Source organism: Rhinoraja longicauda, chromosome 22 (assembly GCF_053455715.1).
Source record: "Rhinoraja longicauda isolate Sanriku21f chromosome 22, sRhiLon1.1, whole genome shotgun sequence".
Classification (NCBI taxonomy): domain Eukaryota; kingdom Metazoa; phylum Chordata; class Chondrichthyes; order Rajiformes; family Arhynchobatidae; genus Rhinoraja; species Rhinoraja longicauda.
The window spans coordinates 35,951,796-35,972,854 of record NC_135974.1 but is presented as its reverse complement, the minus strand read 5'-3'; the positions used below and the strand labels follow the sequence as shown (position 1 = coordinate 35,972,854).

General features: G+C 43.6%; 1 protein-coding gene across 2 annotated transcripts; it reads left to right on the top strand.

Annotated features, from left to right (window-relative positions):
* Positions 1-269: 269 nt before the first annotated feature.
* Positions 270-15,199, top strand: plagl2 (pleiomorphic adenoma gene-like 2). Of its 2 annotated transcripts, XM_078419370.1 has the most exons (3): positions 270-366; positions 4,196-4,316; positions 13,511-15,199. In XM_078419370.1, the coding sequence occupies exon 3, from the start codon at positions 13,515-13,517 to the stop codon at positions 14,757-14,759; it is 1,245 nt and encodes a 414-aa protein (XP_078275496.1). In that variant the 5' UTR covers positions 270-366; positions 4,196-4,316; positions 13,511-13,514; the 3' UTR covers positions 14,760-15,199. The 2 variants fall into 2 exon arrangements, with proteins under 2 accessions (XP_078275496.1, XP_078275495.1); XM_078419369.1 differs by lacking the exon at positions 270-366 and having other exon boundaries at positions 4,308-4,622.
* Positions 15,200-21,059: the final 5,860 nt, after the last annotated feature.

The following is a 21,059-nucleotide window of genomic DNA, read 5'->3' as shown; positions in this document are numbered from 1 at the left end:
GGATCTGGGGAGAAAGCAGGAACAGGGTACTGATTGTGGACGATCAGCCATGATCATATAGAACGGCGGTGCTGGCTCGAAGGGCTGAATGGCCTCCTCCTGCACCTTTGTTATATGTTTCTATGTATCATCATAAAGACTCAGTGGGCACAAACGCTTTTCAGATGTACAGTTGCCGTGCTCTGACATTTCTGACATACAGCGGCTGTTCCTAATTGGATTTGTTTTGTCCGCAGGTCAGCAGGGATGTGCAGCAACACTTCCTGGTCTCCTACAACGGTGGTCGTTGGAACAGGCTGATTGGAAGCGATTGTCGGTGAAGAACTGCAAGGGCCGGCTGCAGGTGTGGGGCGAGGCATGACCAAGGTAAATCAGTCTCTGTCTGAGACACTGTACCTGGACTGCACGCTCAGGAGAGTGCCGTGAACTCCATGATATCCCAGCTGGCGGCCATCCCAATCGTTTACCCATAGACCTCTCTTGATCGTACAAATCTGCCCGAGAGACACCGATGGACTGGTTGGAGAGGCTAGATGCGGGAAGATTGTTCCCGATGTTGGGGAAGTCCAGAACCAGGGGTCACAGCTTAAGTATAAGGGGGAAGTCTTTTAGGACCGAGATGAGAAAACATTTCTTCACACGGAGAGTGGTGAGTCTGTGGAATTCTCTGCCACAGAAGGTAGTTGAGGCCAGTTCATTGGCTATATTTAAGAGGGAGTTAGATGTGGCCCTTGTGGCTAAAGGGATCAGGGGGTATGGAGAGAAGGCAGGTACAGGTTACTGAGCTGGATGATCAGCCATGATCATATTGAATGGCGGTGCAGGCTCGAAGGGCCGAATGGCCTACTCCTGCACCTATTTTCTATGTCTATGTCCGACAGTGGACAGTTGCCTCTTCTGGTGGAACTCAGCGGGTCAGGCAGCAACTGTGGAGGAAGCAGGTACGCATAGTTTTAGGTCGGGAACCTTCAGCATTCGCGGAGGGAATAGATAGGTGGCGTTTCAGTCTCGTGAGAAGGATCCTGACCCAAAACATCACCTGTCCATTCACCTCCACGGACGCTGCCTGACCCGCTGAGTTCCTCCAGCACTTTGTGTTTTGTTCAAGATTCCAGCTTCTGCAGTTCCTGGTGTCTGCATCGTGAAGTAGCTGGGCTCCAGTGGGTGGCTACGTTGCTGACATTGGCAATCTGCTCTCCAGCCGAGGAGGAGGATATCCTTTTGGGGAGTCAGTGTTGCTTTGAGCGAGAGGTGATTCTGTTTAGTTTCATTTGGCTTTCGTTTTGAGAATGTTGTTCATTTATTCTGCACTTGAACGCAAAAAGGGATTGCAAGCACAGGCCGAGCTGCAGGTGGGGTGTTGCACTTTGCGTGGTTTGTGCGAGGCAGATTGCAATCTCTCTTGTCCTGTGTGTGGGTTGTGTTGGGGCCAGGCTGGTCCTGGGATAAGGAGGTGGTGTCTCCCTCCTTGGTCTCTGCTGCTGCTGCTGGGTGTCAGTGGATGGTCACAGGTCGAGAGCTGTGGCCAGTCTATATTCTTTTGAGTTTGAGTTGAGTTTCTTGTCACGTGTACCGAGGTACAGTGCAAAGCTTTCGTAGCGTGCTAAGCAATCAGCGGAAAGACAATACACGATTTCAATCGAGCCGTCCACAGTGCACAGATACAGGGTTAAGAGAATAATGTGAATAACGTTTAATGCAAGATAAAGTCTGACCAAAGATAGTCCGAGAGTCTCCAACGAGGGGGATGGAGACCAAGTAGAGCGGTCACGGTGGCGCAGCGGTAGAACTGCTGCCTTACAGCGAATGCAGCGCCGGAGACCCGGGTTCGATCCTGACTACGGGCGCTGCCTGTACGGAGTTTGTACGTTCTCCCCGTGACTTGTGTGGGTTTTCTCCGTGATCTTTGGTTTCCTCCCACACTCCAAAGACGTACAGGTATATAGGTTAATTGGCTTGGTAAATGTAAAAATTGGCCCACTGGTGGATGTCGGATAGTGTTAGTGTGCGGGGATCGCTGGTCGGCGCGGACGCGGTGGGTCGAAGGGCCTGTTTCTGCGCTGTATAAACTAAACTAAACTAAACTAGAGGCCAAGTACTTCCCACAGATAGACACAAATGCTGGAGTACCTCAGCAGGCCACACCTCCCACAGAGCTGTGACTGAGATCGGGCTAATTGTATGAGTGGGGATGTGAAGAATTGTTCCTCCCCTTCATGATGGCACCGCCAGGCTGCAAGTTTCACCGTCACCCCCTTGCCGTGTCCTGACAATACCGCATCAGCTGGCAGAACCTGTTCCCTTGTACGTGAGGCGTTACGGTTTAGAGATGCAGTCACTGACCCTTCGCCCAGCGAGCCCGCGCCGACCAGCGACCCCCCCGTACACTAGCACTGTCCTACACACCAGGGCCAACTTTACAATGTTTACCAAAGCCAATTAACGTACAAACATGTGCATCTTTGGAATGTGGGAGGAGACTGGAGCACCCGGGAAAAACCCACGCGGCGGTCACTGGGAAAATGTACAAACTCCGCACAGGCAGCACCCAGAGTCAGGATGGAACCCGCGTCTCTGACGCTGTGAGGCAGCAACTCTACCGCTGCACCAGCGTGTTGCCCACAGTTCTATTGTTCGTTGCTATGGTGTGCAGCTCCACCCTGCCTGATACAGCACTGGCTCTCCACATCACCCTGCGATTACAGGAACTGTTCCAGTCCACCAAGGCCAGTTTATTTGACAACTGTTAGCTGGCTATTACTCTCCTCTTTTTGAAAAATAGACACAGAGTGCTGGAGTAACTCAGCGGGTCAGGCAGCATCTCTGTGAAACCTCACCTATCCATGTTCTCCAGAGATGCTGCCTGACCCGCTGAGTTACTCCAGCACTCTGTGAAACGCCACCTATCCATGTTCTCCAGAGTGCTGGAGTAACTCAGCGGGTCAGGCAGCATCTGTGGAGAACATGGATAGGTGACGTTTCACAGAGTGCTGGAGTAACTCAGCGGGTCAGGCAGCATCTCTGGAGAACAGAGTTGGGTCGAGAGGAGTTTTCTTTTGTTTATTTAGCATTTTGTTTGAGTGAAGTATTTTTCAATGGTAAAATCTAGCTGCAATGGTAGTCGAATCAGAGACTTAGCCACTATGATTATTATTTATTTAACATTGTGTCACCCTGGAGTGTGTGAGCTGCAGGGAGAGGCTGACTAGGCTGGGTCTCTATTCCTTGGAGCGCAGGAGGATGATTTTATAGAGGAGTACAAAATCGTGAGAGGAATTGATTGGGTCTTTTACCCAGAGTAGGGGAATCGAGAACCAGAAGACAAAGGTTTATGGTGAGCGGGGAAAGATTTAATAGGAACCTGAGGGGTAACATCTTTACACAAAGGGTGGTGGGTGTATGGAACGAGCTGCTGGAGGAGGTAGTTGAGGCTGGTACTATTGCAACGTTTAAGAGACATTTCGACAGGTACATGGATAGGACAGGTTTAGAGGGATATGGGCCAATCGCAGGCAGGTGGGACAAGTGTAGATGGGGCATGTTGGTTGGCGTGGGAAACTTGGGCTGAATGGCCTGATTCAACACTCGATGACTCTATGACATTTTTGCTGCTTAAATGTTTTAATCTCCAAGAAAAGATTACAAAGCCAGCGATAATTATTATAGGTGTGAGTGATAATTGGAAATGTGGAACGAGACACAAAGTGCTGGAGTAACTCAGCAGGGAAGGAATGGGTGATGTTTCGGGTCGAGACCCTTCTTCAGATCGACCCGAAACGTCACCCATTCCTTCTCTCCAGAGATGCTGCCTGCCCCTTTGAATTTTGTGTCTACAGTTTAAACCAGCATCTGCAGTTCCTCCTGCACTCTGAGCATATCGTAACACTGTGGAAATATTGGGCTTTACTTACATCAGTGACAATCCCCTCAGGTTTTCCTGACCGCAGGTAATTGATGTTCAGAATGTCTGATCAAAGTACCAGTGTATTTTTTTAGTTTAGAATGAAGAACTTTAAGATTCTGCGTAAAATTGCTCAGATTTAGAAAATCTATTCAATAGATTCTTGGAAAAAATCTTATTTCACCATGCCTGATATTGTTGGTCATTGCTAGCTGAGAAATGAGGCAAAGCAGGTAAAATGATTTTTGTGTTGTGTAGAAATGTTAATCTCTGTATTTAATTTTTGACTTTTAGGCCAAAAAATTCTAACCTGCTGAAGCAACCTTAACTCTGGATGCGACAGGTATCTCTGTCAACTGGAAGTGATCATAATACACAGACTGAAACCACAGGAAAAACACTTTGTGGTCAGAAGGTGGGTAGAGCCCTGTGTTTCTAGGGACTTGGCCAATAAGGCTGCAATGGCAGCTCTTGCCTCTACTGACCTAAGTCAAATCTCAATAACAAAACAGAAGGACGAGACGCAGAAGGTTTTAGAAGGCAAGTGGAAGGGGAAGGACTCAAAGCCAAGGAAAGCCCTTGAGTGCCTGGTCTGCGGAGCATTCTTCAGCACTGTTGACAAACGTAAAGTCCATTCATACTCTCACACAGGAGAGAGACCCTACAAGTGCTCATACCTGGAGTGCACTAAAGCCTTTGTGTCCAAGTATAAACTTCTCAGGTATGGGAAGCTAAATGGGAAAACTGCCCTGAAAACCTGTTTATCAAATGTATTTAATCCTTTAAGGACGCAGCTATAATCATTGTGTAATGTGTGTTTCATTTTGTTTGGTTGACAAAAATAGTTTCGCCGGGGGGGGGGGGAAAAGAAACTGCAAATCCATTAACGAAATGCAATTTGGAACAACGTCGATGACGGCAATTGATGTACTTTTGAATAATCTTAAAATGTGGGTCAACCCCTCCCAATAAATGTTTCCGAGCTGTCGCTGCAGTCCTCAAAGGGTTAACTTGAATATATTCACCTCCTTCAGACCTTGTGAGGAATCTTGCAAACCGTTTGCTAAAGAACACTCCACATCTGACCAATGCCTGCCCTGGCGATCTCTGCTTCAAGTAACGTCACGTAATGCAGCAAGGATATAATATACTGCTTGGCTACCTCTCTATCAACTAAGCACACCCAGAATTATTTCCTGGCCCCCTCTTTTATTTTCCTTTTCAAAACAAAATATATATATGTGTGTGTATATATATATATATATATTCTCTGTAAATTGTGCATGGATGAGGAGCGATCTCAGTGGTTTCATGAGGAAACGATACCAAACAGCCATCAGTGTGTGATATCTCCATCTGAACGTTGGGCTTTGCACAGACCAGTCGCATCTTGCCTCTGCTGGACACGCAGATGGGAAATACGTCCGTGCACTCCGGCAGCGTGCGATGGAGTGAAATCATACATTGCCTCCTCCCTCGCCCCAGGTGATACTGGAATGCAAAACTCACGCCACTGTTTGTTGTAGTTTTCACGTTGGCACAGGTGAAAGTCAGTGGAGTATAATCCAGGAGAAACAATGGAAATAATCTCTCTTTAAGCACCATTTGGAGCATAAAGAATTGTTGAAAGTCGACCAAGGAGAAAATAAATGCACAAAAGGCAAGTGCAGGCTGGTGAATTCTATCCACGCACCTCTACGACCACTTACCATTTGTAGGAAGTAATGATAGCAATAAACGCGTATTTTGACTGTTTAAGAAATCTTCATGTCGCAGAGAGAAATCCAGTGAGCTTGGTGGCAATAGAAGGGAGGTTCTAATATTGTGCAGACAAGTTTAGTTCAGAGATACAGCGCACTAACAGGCCCTTCAGCCCACCGAGTCCGCTCTGACCAGTGATCCCCGCACTTTAACACTGACCCACACAGACACACACGACAATTTTACACATACACCAAGCCAATTAACATACAAACCTGTACGTCTTTGGAGTGTGGGAGGAAACCGAAGATCTCGGAGAAATCCCACGCAGGTCACGGGGAGAACGTACAAACTCCGTACAGACAGCACCCCTAGTCGGGATGGAACCTGAGTCTCCGGCGCTGCATTCACTGTAAGGCAGCAACTCTACCGCTGCGCCACCGTGCCGCACGATAAGTTATTTACGCGCTGGGTGCTGGGGGCTGGGAGCACGCTGCGTCAGGTGGTGCTGGAGGCTGATACCAGGGTGGGGTTTCAGAGACTTGTGGACAGGCACACGGATATGGAGGGATGTGGATTATGTGCAGGCAGGTGAGGAGCTGGTCTTGGCATCTTGCACAGCACAGACTGTGGTGGCTGAAGGGCCTGTTCTTGTGCCGCACTCTTCTGTGTTTTATTATTAATTCTTGCATCTCTCAGCAGCAATTAAAGATGGAATGGTTGGATTCCACGATTTCCAGCGAGATTATAGTTTTTGCACAAGATTTAATAATGAAATGTACAACAAACAGTTCCCATTCTCTACCAAGTGGAATAGGATATTATCATTTTTTAAACAGTGGAAGAACTTGTTAGTGATACTCAGGTGACCAGCAGTGTGATCAGCCATGATCACATTGAATGGCAGTGCTGGCTCGAAGGGCCGAATGGCCTCCTCCTGCACCTATTGTCTATTGTGTGTATATTATTGAAGAAGCACCAAAGAGACAGCTCTTTATCCAGCGAGTCGTTGACGTGTAAATCAGGAAGATCTTTCTTTCAATCCTTGGTTTGTGCTGAATTTTTAAAAAGTTTAATGTCACGTGTACCGAGGTACAGTGAGTGTAAGAAAATAACTGCAGATGCTGGTACAAATCGAAGGTATTTATTCACAAAATGCTGGAGTAACTCAGCAGTTCAGGCAGCATCTCAGGAGAGAAGGAATGGGTGACGTTTCAGGTCGAGACCCTTCTTCAGACAGTGAGAAGCTTTTGTTGCGTGCTAGCCAGTCAGCGGAGAGATGATAGTTTCGTTTTAGTTTAGTTCCACGCCGACCAGCGATCCCCGCACACTAACACTATCCTACACCCACTCGGGACAATTTATACATTTACCAACTCAATTAACCTGCATACCTGTACGTCTTTGGAGTGTGGGAGGTAACCGAATATCTCGGAGAAAAGCCACGGGGAGAACGCACAAACTCCGTACAGACGGCGCCCGTAGTCGGGATCGAATCCGGGTCTCCGGCGCTGCATTCACTGTAAGGCAGCAACTCTACCACTGCGCCACCGTGACCACTCTAATACATGATTAATAATAATAATGCATGATTACCATCCAGTCGTCCACAATGTACAGATACATGATAAAGGGAATAACGTTTAGTGCAGTAAGGTCAAAGAGGGACAGGCAGCATCTCTGGAGAGAAGGAATGGGTGACGTTTCGGGTTGAGACCCTTCTCCTTCTGACCCTCCTTCTGAGTCTGAAGAAGGGTCTCGACTTGAAGTGTCACCATTCCTTCTCTCCAAAGATGCTGCCTGTCCCGTTGAGTTATTCCAGCATTTCGTGTCTATCTTTGGTTTAAACCAGCATCTGCAGTTCCTTCATACACATAGTGCAGTGAGATCCCCTGATAGTCCCAGGGTCTTCAATGAGCTAGATGGTAGTTTAGGACCGCTCTCTAGTTGTTGCTTGAAAGGAGGGAACGCATGTGGTCACAGGGAGAACGTACAAACTCTGCGCATACAGCATCGATAGTCAGGATGGAACCTGTGTCTCTGGTGCTGTGAGGCAACAACTCTACCACACTACATATTAACGTATATTAAGCTGCAGGGCTGGGACTGTTCCTCTTTGCTGACACTGCCATTTCACTCTCTGCTGTTCACCGCTCCTTGCAGCAGGTCACGGGGAGAACGTACAAACTCCGTACAGACAGTGCCCGTAGTCGGGATCGAACCTGGGTCTCTGACGCTGCAAGCGCTGTAAGGCAGCAACTCTACCGCTGCGCCACCGTGCCGCCCCATGGATTCCCCTTTGCCACAACTCTTCTGCACATTGGCCGAGCAATCTCCCTCTCCCCACATCGTCCCACACCTCAGAGCGAACCTTGAATAAAGTTGGACGATGGGCAACCTGGGCCGAAGGGCCTGTTTCCACACTGTATGAATCTTTTTTCTGTTCAGCAATAGAAATATTCTGTGAAGGTAGACGCACAATGCTGGAGTAACTCAGCGGGTCATGCAGCATCTCGGGAGAGAAGGAATGGGTGACGGTTCGGATTGAGACCCTTGTGGAGGGTCACGACAATAAACATCACCCATTCCTTCTCTCCCGAGATGCTGCCTGACCCGCTGAGTTACTCCAGCATTGTGTGTCTACCTTCGATTTTAACCAGCATCTGCAGTTTTTTTCCTACACATTCCTAGAAATATTCTGTGAGTTTTGTGTAACAAAATCACCTGGATATTCAAGAATGACACAGGGCATCAGATTGTTTGAAAATCAAGACTGATTAGACTACAGGACCTAAATTCTAAAGCACAAACGATGTCCTTACCCAATCCAGCTTTCACCCTAAACTTTGTATGTTGTTTCATAATGTTAGCGGCTGGTGTATCTCACTTTGCCTGCTTGTGTATTTATAACAAAAGTGCCTCCTAACGCAATCTCAGTCTTTGATTAATTAAAGGTGTGCTATTTGGTAATCAGTTCAGTGTTGGCATTAGTTTTCTGTTTGCACCTTGTAGCAAAATCATCACCTCTTAAAGAAACCAAGTTAGGGTTTGTTACACAAACCCACACGGAGGACATTGTCCCCCTGTGAGTAACTCAGCGGGTCAGGCAGCATCTCGGGAGAGAAGGAATGGGTGACGTTTCGGGTAGAGACCCTTCTTCAGACTGATGTCAGGGGAGGGGGCGGGACCAAGTCCTCGATTACCTGTTATCTCTGCTTTGTTGTTAGCTTCTCCGAGCTAACATTAATTTATTCTACATTCGCCTTGATCTCTACCCCTTTGTCTCATTTTCACACCGTACAGTAGACAATAGGTGCAGGAGGAGGCCATTCGGCCCTTCGAGCCAGCACCGCCATAGTGATCGTGGCTGATCATTCTCAATCGGTACCCCGTTCCTGCCTTCTCCCCATACCCCCTGACTCCGCTATCCTTAAGAGCTCTATCTAGCTCTCTCTTGAATGCATTCAGAGAATTGGCCTCCACTGCCTTCTGAGGCAGAGAATTCCACAGATTCACAACTCTTTGACTGAAAAACGTTTTTCCTCATCTCCGTTCTAAATGGCCTACCCCTTACTCTTAAACTGTGGCCCCTTATACTTCCTTATCTCTATCTCCCTCTTCCCTGATTCAGTCTGAAGAAGGGTCTCGACCCGAAATGTCACCCATTGCTTCACTCCAGAGATGCTGCCTGACCCGCTGAGTTACTCCAGCATTTTGTGTCCACCTTCGAATTTAACCAGCATCTGTAGTTTTTTTTCCTACACTTGTCCCCTTCTTCTTTCGTATGTCAACTACATCAGTCAAAAGTGACAATTGGTGCTTCAGATACCGTAGTTGACCCTTTGCTGTAAATGTTGCCAGTTGCGTAGAACTGCCCAGGGTGGAGGGCGAAGATGTGAAGCAGGCCCCACCCCACTTGTACCCCCCGTTTCCTCTGTTGTGAAAAGCTGAGATGAGGAAAGACTTTTTCAGTCAGAGAGTTGTGAATCTGTGGAACTCTCTGCCTCAGAAGGCAGTGGAGGCCAATTCTCTGAATGCATTCAAGAGAGAGCTAGATAGAGCTCTTAAGGAGCTCTTAAGGATGGCCTACTCTTGCACCTATTGTCTATTGTAAACTCCTGTGGATACTAAAGGAATTTAGTTAAAAAAGAAATGGTGTCTGTTTTGGCTAAGGATTGTCAATAGTCAATAGTCAATAGTCGTTTATTTGTCACATACACATAAATGTGTAGTGAAATGAAACATTACCCGCGGTAATAGTGCACTATTCATATTAGAATTGGTGCATTAAACGATAAATCCTTGATACATTAATGTTCTTTTAAAGAATGTTAACGGTTAAATTATTGTGGTACTCATACATACATCGTAAAAACTGTTATTTACCAAATATTAAATATTGACTTAAAACTGGACGTTTGATATATGACTTAAGAGTCACAAAATCTATAATGAGGAACTGTTTAGGAAGGAACTGCAGATGCTGGTTTAAACCGAAGATAGGCACAAAAAGCTGGAGTAACTCAGCGGGACAGGCAGCATCTCTGGAGAGAAGGAATGGGTGACGTTTTGGGTCCAAACCTCCTTCAGACAGGAAATGAGTAATACCATAAGTATTGTTTTCCATGTTATTTTAACAATGATTCAATATCTGCGTAAAATTGGATGTTTGATGTGACCGCTGGATTGACAGAGTTCCAATGAACTGTGATGGGGTGCTGTTGTGTAGAATAATTCCATGGTGAGAATAGCAATCCAATAACTAGCTCATTGAATTATAATTCAATTATAATTTAACGATAAAACAAGGTAAATATTCATTCTGGCCTTCCATCACAGTGAGGAGGTGACTGGAGGAGACTCACTGTGAAGGATGTTTCTTTTTTTTTGTTTTGTGGTGGTTTGTGATTGTGTGTGTTATTGCTTATTTTTATTGCTCTTATTATTGTTGGACTGTGGGTAACAGAATTTCGTCCAAAAGACTTGTTTTTTTGGATGACAATAAAGGTTATTCTGATTCTGATATGTAAAAGAATTTAAGAAACTAGGCTAAGCTTTGGGTGGCTTATGCAGTTTCTGCCAATGTAGGGTCTCGAGCCGAAACGTCACCTATCCATGTTCTCCACAGATGCTGCCTGACCCGCTGAGTTACTCCAGCACTCTGTGAAACGTCACCTATAAATGTTCTCCAGAGATGCTGCCTGACCCGCTGAGTTACTCCAGCACTCTGTTTATGTTTGGTATAAACCAGCATTTTGGTTGTCAGGGGTTATGGGGAGAAGGCAGGAGACTGGGATTAGGAGGGAAAGTTAACTCAGCCATGATTGAATGGCGGAGTAGACTTGATGGGCCAAATGGCCCGATTCTACCCCTATCACTTGATCTGCGGTACCTTGCTACTACAGGTTGGTCATATCCTTTCACGTTTATAGAACCAACGGACAGTTTTGATGCTGTCAAAGACCTGCCAGTAATTAAGTTCTAAAATGACCTGAATTATTTGTTTCTCACATTGGATGTTCTGCACATTGTAAAATTTGGAATGTCCCAGAAAAGAAAGTTCATGATGTCACTTTTTCAGCTGTACCACACTATAGCTTCTAATTTGTTCATCGACCTGCCGTTAAAATACCTGGCTCCTTGCCTTTATTTCGGGCCTCAACCGACGCGCCACAAGAGCTTCAATGAATTTTAGCCGTCACTTCAAACATTGGCCACCATCCGTAAGCACACAGACACATCTTGTGCAGTGCTCTGGCTACAGAACTTTGACCCATTGTTGCAATAATATCCAAACATGGAATTCATGTATTCTAAGTTATCTTCATGACAGGTAGACACACAAAATGCTGGAGTAACTCAGCGGGTCAGGCAGCATCTCTGGACAGACGGAATGGATGAGGTTTTGGGTCGAGACCCTTCTTCAGAGTTATCTTCATAACACTTTGCCGGAAGTTTTACACCCGGAAGCCTATAAAAGACCATCTTAATAACAGTTGCTTCATTGTTGAATAAATTTCAAATTGACCATGGATAGAACCTACACATTGTACCATCCAAGTTGATGGGACATCTGAGCATGTAGTGGCCCCAGGCCCCAGGTGTGAACCCATGTGGTCCACACACACAAACAAGGTGTATGTATTGTTTATCCAGAAAGCCAGGCATTCACCGACCGGTTGACATTGTTTGGGGATTGTTTCCAGCTCCTGACTAACATGGGATTTTTCTGCTTTTGAATCTGCACAAGATGCAGAATTCCTTCCACCTTCCCCAAATCCATGCAGCTGAGAATCCCAGCCATGTATGTCGGCTCGAGAAAGGGATTTGTTGAATCCACAATAATAAAAGTTTGGATTTAAATTGAAACAAATGAGAAGTTAAGGTATTTAGTCCAGAGACTGAAGAAACAGCAGATGCTGGAATCTTGAGCACAACGAAAATTGCTGGAGGAACTCAGCAGGTCAAGCAACATCTGTGAAGGTGTAATTCAGCGGGATAGGCAGCATCTCTGCATAGAAACAATGGGTGACCTTTTGGGTCGAGGCCCTTATTCAGTCTTGACCTGAAACGTCACCCATTCCTTCTCTCCAGAGATGCTGCATGTCCCACTGATTTACTCCAGCATTTTGTGTCTATCTTTGGTTTAAACCAGCATCTGCTGTTCCTTCCTACAGCATCTGTGGAGGTAATACACTGGTGATGTTTTGGGTTGAGACCCTTCTTCAGACTGATTATCAGTTTGGCATCAGTCAACCAGAATTTGGGAAGGGTATGGACAGAGTTTAGTTCAGTGTATTTTGTTACTGTGCTGTGTGCCAAGGTGCAGTGAATAGCTTTTTTGTTGCGTGCTATCCAGTCAGTGGATACTTGGCTAAATCACTGCAGACTAGAGGTGACCTTACTGTGATGCAGGTAATGGCATTTCAGACGGCTTTCCTTTAGGGTAGGGTGGCTGATCAATCACAAACATTGTCCTCCTCTCCTGAACATGCACAAGTGTGGTGAACACCAGACATTGGATGGTAAACAGGGTTTGTTTCAGATGTGTTGCCTGGACAGTATCAAATCTCATGGGTAGTGGCCAACTATGGAGGTTCCAGACTCCCGGCAGAAGAAAATGATTGAGCTGTAAAGTGATGGCAATGAAGAATGAGTTTGGCATTGGTAATCTGGAAAGGGAGCACAAATTAACCCATAATGAAACCTGGAACGTGTAAAGAAGAGTGATTTCCAACAGCAGGCAGATCTGGTTGATATTTCAGTTTGGAAATGCAATTTGACAGCCTCAATGTTTTGAAATGTCGGAATCTTTTTGCTAATATTCGGACATCCCTTGGCCCCCCCGAGTCTCTGCACTAGTGTCTGTGGATCTCTGGTCTCCACTCCTTTGCTACCGTGAGCAGTGTTGGCACCCCCCACCTCGCTCTGCATGGCTTCATCCTCCATGGCGCCCACAACTTTGTTTTCTGATTGGCTCCATTACTAATATTACCACGGGTGCAATTGTCCACCAACGGCAAATGATATCCCTTTGTCAGGTCATCATTATGGTTTGCATTTCTATGCTTTATAACTCCTGGAAAAATACAACATGTAGAAAATATACATTTGTATAGTTATGTAAAAATGCCTCCCTGTTTTAATTTCAAAATGGTGTCTCTTAATATTTAGCATCTTGTGTTAATTGTAAAACTGAATTATATTCTAAAACTAAGAATGTAAATGATCTTTTTCCTTGTGATTTAAACTTGATTTTTTAAGTTTTTTAAAGTTATCAAACTTGAGTTCCTTTTTGTTTTTAAGTAAGTGATAAATTGATCTATTGTGATCACATTGCTACTTATTTTGTAAATGGGTTAGGAACTGCTTGTGATCCTGATTTGTGTTTACTGTTATTTTATTCAGGCACATGGCCACACATTCACCACAGAAAACACACAAGTGCACCTACTGTGAAAAGATGTTCCACCGGAAAGATCACCTGAAGAACCACCTTCAGACCCACGATCCAAATAAAGAAGCCTTCAAGTGTGAAGAGTGTGGCAAGAACTACAACACCAAGCTGGGCTACAAACGGCACCTGGCTCTCCACGCAGCCACCAATGGGGACCTGACCTGCAAGGTGTGCCTTCAGACATTTGAGAGCACAGAGGTCTTGCTCGAACACCTGAAAACGCATTCGGGCAAATCGTCGAGTGGAGTGAAGGAAAAGAAGCACCAGTGCGACCACTGTGACCGGCGATTCTACACCCGGAAGGATGTTCGCCGGCACATGGTGGTCCACACAGGCAGGAAGGACTTCCTCTGTCAGTACTGCGCTCAGAGGTTTGGTAGGAAGGACCACCTCACCAGACACATGAAGAAGAGCCATTCGCAGGAGCTGCTGAAAATTAAGACTGAGCCGGCTGACGTGATGGGTCTGATTCACTGCAGTCCACCCGTGACAGTCAAGGAAGAACTTAGTCCAATGATGTGCATGGCTTCTAAAGAGACAGTCAGTAAGTCATTCTCCAGTTTGCCAATGAGCATGTACAGTTCACACATCCAAGCCATGACAAACTCCGCATCATCGCACAGCCTGGTGGCGAGTTCCCTAGCGATGGGAATGGGTTGCCAGATGGAAACCCCGTCCTCGATCCATTCAGCACGTTCTCAGCCCCATTCTAAGTATCAGATTGGATCTACCTCATATGCCACTGGCTTGCCCGAGAAGCCAACAAAAATCGAGATGGAAAGTTACTTAATGGACTTGCACAGCAGTTTGCCACTTTCATCCCACGACACCCAGTCCGCGCCAGCGAAGGTGGGCTTAGATTCCCAAAGCGGACCTCTGGACGACATGCCCGGGGAACATTTGCTCTCCAAAAGCCCGGCTATAATTACTGAATCCCTCTGCGCAGCAAACATGGATTTCTCCCATTTGCTGAGCTTTTTACCACTGAACCACCCCACGTACAATGCGCCGGTCTCGGCAGGGGGGCTGGTGATGGGCTACACGCAGAGCGAACCCCAGTCCTTGCTGGCCTCTCTTCAGCAGGACTCCCAAGGATCAGGGAACGGCCTTAGTCTTGGGCCCCTTCACCCATTGTCTCCAGTCTTCACCACCAGCCTGAGCACTACCACACTGCCACGTTTCCACCAGGCCTTCCAGTGACCCAGCGTGGGATATACCAGAGTAACCTGAGCTCGGAGTGGAATTTACTAAAGCGCGCACAGCCTTCGCGAACTCGAGAGGAAGCCGAGCTTTGATGAGGCAATTTCCGTTCATCCTCAATTAATGGAGTTTATTAAATCCGTTAGCAACTGAGGCATTCACAAACTATGAGCCTTTTGCTTTCTACACTTAACATGGATACAAATTCACATGGGGACTGAGTACATCAGAACTCAGAGAAGTGGATGAGTTTTAATGTGAAAATTACTCTCCAGCTTGCTAAATGCTTCATACGTTTTTTTTGGTTAACATTCATTGGAGATCTGTTATAAATGTATAGTAATTCCATAAGCTAAATGTGTACGGAGGAACGGCAGATGCTGGTTTAAACCGTAGGCACAAAATGCTGGAGTAACTCAGTGGGTCAGGCAGCATCTCTGGAGAGAAGGAATGGGTGAGGTTTCAGGCCGAGACCCTTTTTCAGAAGAAGGGTCTCGACCCAAAGCATTCCTTCCCTCCAGAGATGCTGCCTGTCCCGCTGAGTTACTCCAGCATTTTGTGTCTATCCATGAGCTAAATGTCTGAGAGATAGAATTTTTGGGAAAGATTAGTGAAGGATGGGAGAAATTAACGTAGCTATTATGGCATGATGCAAATACATTAGCCTCTGCTTGGCCAGCTGTCCAAATTGTGCTTTTTATAAAGGAAATATTCCGCCCAGAATAAGATCTCTCAGTGACAGGAGCTTTTGCATGGCCCTTTCTTGCCCATAATGTGAATTGTTAAAATAATCTTCTAAAAATTCAGACACTTTGTACATACTGACTTGCTAATTCTCACATTGACCTGTTTATTCATTCAAAAAGACAGAGCATAGATATTGCTGTAAGTAATATCAGTAGTTATATGCTCTCTTATTTTTAAGGGTAGCATAAACCTAGTCGAGGCAGGTTAACATAGCAGACAGAAGCAATCCTTATGGACACTAAGTTAAGAATGTTCGTAACAATAATACTAGCCTTATTTTATTAGGTAGAACGATACTTGTCATTCTGGGGTTTTCAAAACCTACCATGATTTGAATCCTATTTATTTTTTTGATAGGAATGCACCGGTTTTAATTTTCATGTTAAACATTTCTTGTGAGGGTGACTGCCATTAATTTATATGATCACTTTAACCCATGGTCGATGCATTAATAAACATATTGCACTGAGCTACCACAGTAAAAAAATCATACAGCAAATCTGCTTAGAGTTTTGAACAGTAATGTTAGCCCACTTATGACACAGCAAAAACCAGCAAGGTGTTTTAAAATATAAAAATCAGTAGTTATGAATTCTGCTGCTGATTTATATAGGTACAGATGAAGCACCTCAGTAATAATTTGCTAAGCCAAGGAACACTCCCTTGTGTTAAGTACTGAAAATGCATTTCTCACCAGAGGTATCATGTGCCAACAGTATTTAAAGGAAAAGCTGCAGTCAAGGTTGATGACAGAGTTTATAACGAAGGTACGCACATCACACAGTCTGATCAAAGTTAGACGCAGATTTTTACACGTCAGGGTCTACTTTGCTAAAATTTACTGCATTTTTTTTTTGCCTCCAGATTTGTGGCACAATTAAAATATAGCTTTTTGAATAAAATGTAATGTCATAATAGCCAGTATATAAATCCGTGTGTGCTGCAGTTTTCCTTCAACACTAATCTTCTTGTTAAAGACACACTGAACACGCCCAACACAGCTTTATGGGCAGGTATAGTGGTTTAATTATAATGCAGTTGCTTCTAATATTTTAATCATCCTGCCTTTTACACCCGAGTAATAATCCCAAATGTTTTTGTTTAAACCCCAAATGTATCTTCAAAAGACATTATCTCTGTATAAATAATATAAAGCATATCTTAGAAAATTTAGCTCCAATTAAGTAGTTAAACACAAGCTAATTGAATTCTTAACTGTTTTCTGCAAGAGAGCATTGTTGGCTTGTAGACATAGTAATCTTTAAAGTTCACTGAGTATCTCTAAATCTTCATTTAGTGAGTATGTACTTTGAAAATGTTGTACCTTATCCTTGTATTTAGGAGCTGTGAGATCTAGAAAGAATACAGAACAGGGTGTTTGATTTAAGAATACCCGTATTATATTAAGTCAGGGTCTCAAAGATTTTTATGTTGTGCTTGTGTTTTAATGTATAGATTTTAGTTCTGTTACTATTTTGCCTCTCCTGACAGTGCCTTATTCTGGCCACGAGGCTTGGAGCTAGTTGATCCATTGTTTCTGTTTTTTTAATTGAGCAGGACCTCACAAAGACACAACACACCACCTCATGTATGTTTCTTGCTATTAAACCTAGGAGAAAACCAAACCAGGCTTACAATGAATACAGTATAAAGAACAGTTCCAGACGTGCATTGAAACGGCGTTTTACTGCTGACCTGCCAAAAAGAAAAATCAAATTCTCCACAACTAGTTGTTGTCAGCTAAAAGCTCAACTTGTGAATCAGCCATACGTATAAAATGTGGTCTTTGGGTAATTGGAGCGGAATAATATCACTGCCAAATTATTGTACTGAGGAATTCTCATGGAACTTCCTTTATTGTTGATTAGAATTTGGGTAGATCGGTCAGCAAAGGGGCAGTGAGGCAGTCAAATCCTGCGTATTTCCAGTGTTCACCTCTTTGAGAAGGAACGAATGTGAAGACAAATGGTATGAACAGGAACATTTGTTAATTTTGTGCCATGTTTCAATCATCTTTGTAACAAAACTTTTTACACAGACAATAGTTTGGAAGGAAATGTGTTGAGAACTGTGCTTCCCTGTGGAGGGATAATTCTTAGCTATCCTTAATGTCTTGTACTAAGGACGGCTCAGTGGCACAGCTGATAGATCTAACACCTCTCAGAGCCAGCGACCGGGTGAGATCCTGACAGCGGGTGCTGTCTGTGTGGAGTTTGCACGTTCTCCCAGTGGGTTGCCTGCCACGTCCCAAGACTTGTGGGTTAATTGGCCCTGTGCAAATTGCCCCTAGTGTGCAGGGAGTGGATGAGAAAGTGACATAACATAGAACTAGTGTGAACGGGTGATCAATGTCATTGTGGACCTGTTTCCATGCTGTGTCTCTAAACTAAAAAAAAACTGACCACCTGGCAGATTATCCAGATAATTGGACATTGTTCCCCAACACACCTTCAATGCAATTATTTGAGATGCTGCACAGTATTACAATGCATTTGCCAGTAAGTTTAGCTGGAGCTGATCCATTGAGCCTCAATGCCCAATCTTTGGGATTTTAGATCGATCAGTTAGAGGATTATCAAAATTTTATGGCAAGAACTATATATATATATATTGGCACTGGTGAATAACTGCACAGTGAACAAATATTATTTTTCATTGAACTTGTTTCTTGTATTCATTGTAAGGCTCTCGGATGGTTATTTTACTATGTTCTAGCACTTTCAGAAATCTTTATAGGAGAATATCTCCTCAGCACCATAAACTGCTAATTAATCTTTTATAAAGTGCCGTTTTGTTAGATGTTTTAGTATTATGATAGAGCATTACAATGTTTTTTGTATTACTACCATTCAGCTGCTTGTTCTTTGATACTTGGGATATCGGATGCATAAATCAACATTATTGGGTAAAACTAGATTTTCACCTGAATCTTTTTGTTAGGACCTGAGAGGCGGAGTCACCGATTTTAATAATTGCTTACGTTATTCAAATGTTTATTAACCATATTTCGGAGTCGTACAAGTTCAGTAGTGATTTATACATCGGATAACCCAAAGTCGATGTGCTTCCATGGTTGCACAGTTTCTCTGTATTTTGTACAGTTCTTTACAGATAAAAGTATCATCTATATTTGTACTGATATTTTGGGACTGAATGAAAGCAGATTAAGGTAAAGTAATTTGCCCATTTTATATTTTTTCAAAAAATAAAACGTGCCTGCTTCTCAACTGAAGTGAATTAACTTGGGGAATGTAGGCACTCATCATGTTGGTATTCGCTGGATATTCTTCTGCATTGGATAACCGAGGACTAGAACTGTTATGCTTTCTCAGAAAGCACTAATTCCTATCTTAATCTACCATGTGCCATGCCTCACCTAGGACTAAAGTGAATGTGCAAAGACAATTGACGTGTGGAATACACAACGTCAACAGATCATTGGTTAAAGTTGGAAAGAACTTCAATCCATTTCTATCCTTTATACATTGTATAGTAAATAGTATTTTTTTTTGCTGCATTTTGTTTTAAAAATTACTGCATTCTGTCATGACAGGATGTTTACTGCATATGGTAATCATTATTTTTATATAGCATTTTATTTACATACTACTGGTATTTGTACAAATGTATTTCAGGTTAAGAGCAACATAATCACATTTTTACAGGACCGTTTTCAGGTTTCATTTGCAATCTGTTGCTGCAGTTGAATTTGTTGGACATTTATTGGTAGACCCAAAGAAGTACGACAGCAAACATATTTTACTTATTGTACATTATACATTGATTGCTTCCATGTTACTTTTGAACAATAAAACAATGGAGCTTGAACTGCTAACTGTTCATTATTTACATTCGTTCTAATTCTTTGAGAAGGCAGACATGATTAAGGGATGCATGAACTTAGCACAAGACTACTTTGCTTTTTATTTAATATTCAGCTGGCATTCAGGTGCTATTGGAAGCTGTTGAGTATGTATAGAACTGAACTTCACTGCAAGATGTATGTGTTTGCCAGTCTTTCCATCGTCAGCTGTTAAGATCCTTCTAGCTGCACGAGGTGGATCGTAATAAGAGTAAGAGCAGACAGTGCATGTGTTTTTATTCAACTTTCCACACAACCTAGTCTGGTTTGACTTTCTTTACTGGCACCTTTATTTTGGAGAAATTGGCACAATGACGCTGATAAATACTGTATTTGGTCTGCACTAGGTGTTTTCTTTAAGGCATTCCTGATATACGTTTAACCAGAACGTCAATAATAATCAAAGACAATCCGCTTGCATCACTCCTATGCGAATCACTGAGCAAAACTAACGTTCAATTGTTAGTGTAGAGTGGCTTAGAGTCAAGGTGTTTTATTAACCTCTTCATAGCGTGTCCTGATGATGGTGTAACAACTTTCAGAGTTGCCAATCATTATTTTAAGTTTGCACTAACAGCCTCCAAAACAAAAGAAGGGAATAAGTCTTGGGTCTTACAGCTTCAGATGGCTTTTTACTGTAATGCAGGTATTGCAAAAGGCTGCCATAATTCCCACTATTCTTCCTGCCTGCCTGCCTTGACCATATATTTGTGTGCTGAATATCGAGTGGTAAATTTGTACTTGCAACACTCACAGGCCTTTTGTTTTAGGTGGGGTGCTTGCCAATGCATTAAAATCCAGTTTAAGTTGCTCAACAAAATATTAAATGATGGGATTTAAGATGCAAGTTTGAGAAATTTACTAAACGTTTCCTAATTTGAACACAAGTACAGGCACCTTACATTTTATGCATGTTTGATTTGTGTTATTTGGAATAATGTGCTTGTTTAATTAATAGCAATGTCTGATTTACAGGCTTGTATTTTTTAAATAACACATTCACGCCTGGCATTGCAGTTGTGTATATGTTTAATTTGCGCTTTTTGAGATGAGCGCTGTTTTTCACGAACGTAACCCCTATGTGAGGTGCCTTTACAGAGAATCTTGCCTCTTCCTAAAATTAAATGAACATTTTACAACACAGACTTGGCTCAAGCAAGTATTGGTCATTTTTTATCTTTAGAATGTGTATTTAAATTGATAAAATGCATCTTAGTGATTTTCCTCCCTGCACCTGGGACCAGTTCAGATTTTTCAGGACAGGTAGTTCTCTTATAACGTGATAGTTGCGGTACTATGAAAACCCCATTGTAGAAAATAGGGTTGTGGAAACTATTGTGTGAATGGGGAAGAGGGGGTTTAGAGCTAGATAGTTTCAGACTCGCAATAGCAAAGTTATTTTCCCATGGAATTGACAAAAACAAAGGTTGAATAGCTATAAGTCTATTTTTGTTGTTGTAAGCTAAAACTACTGAAGGGTGTATGTTACATTGTACAATGGAGTATCACTGCCCAAGTGTAAATAGCAATGGACATCTGTGGTGATACCAGCAGTATTACTACAGGAAGATTATATGGAAATAGTTGTTTTTTTAAAAAGTTGTTTCTGAAGAAGGGTCTCAACCTGAAACGTCACCCATTCCTTCTCTCCAGAGACGCTGCCTGTCCCGCTGAGTTACTCCAGCATTTTG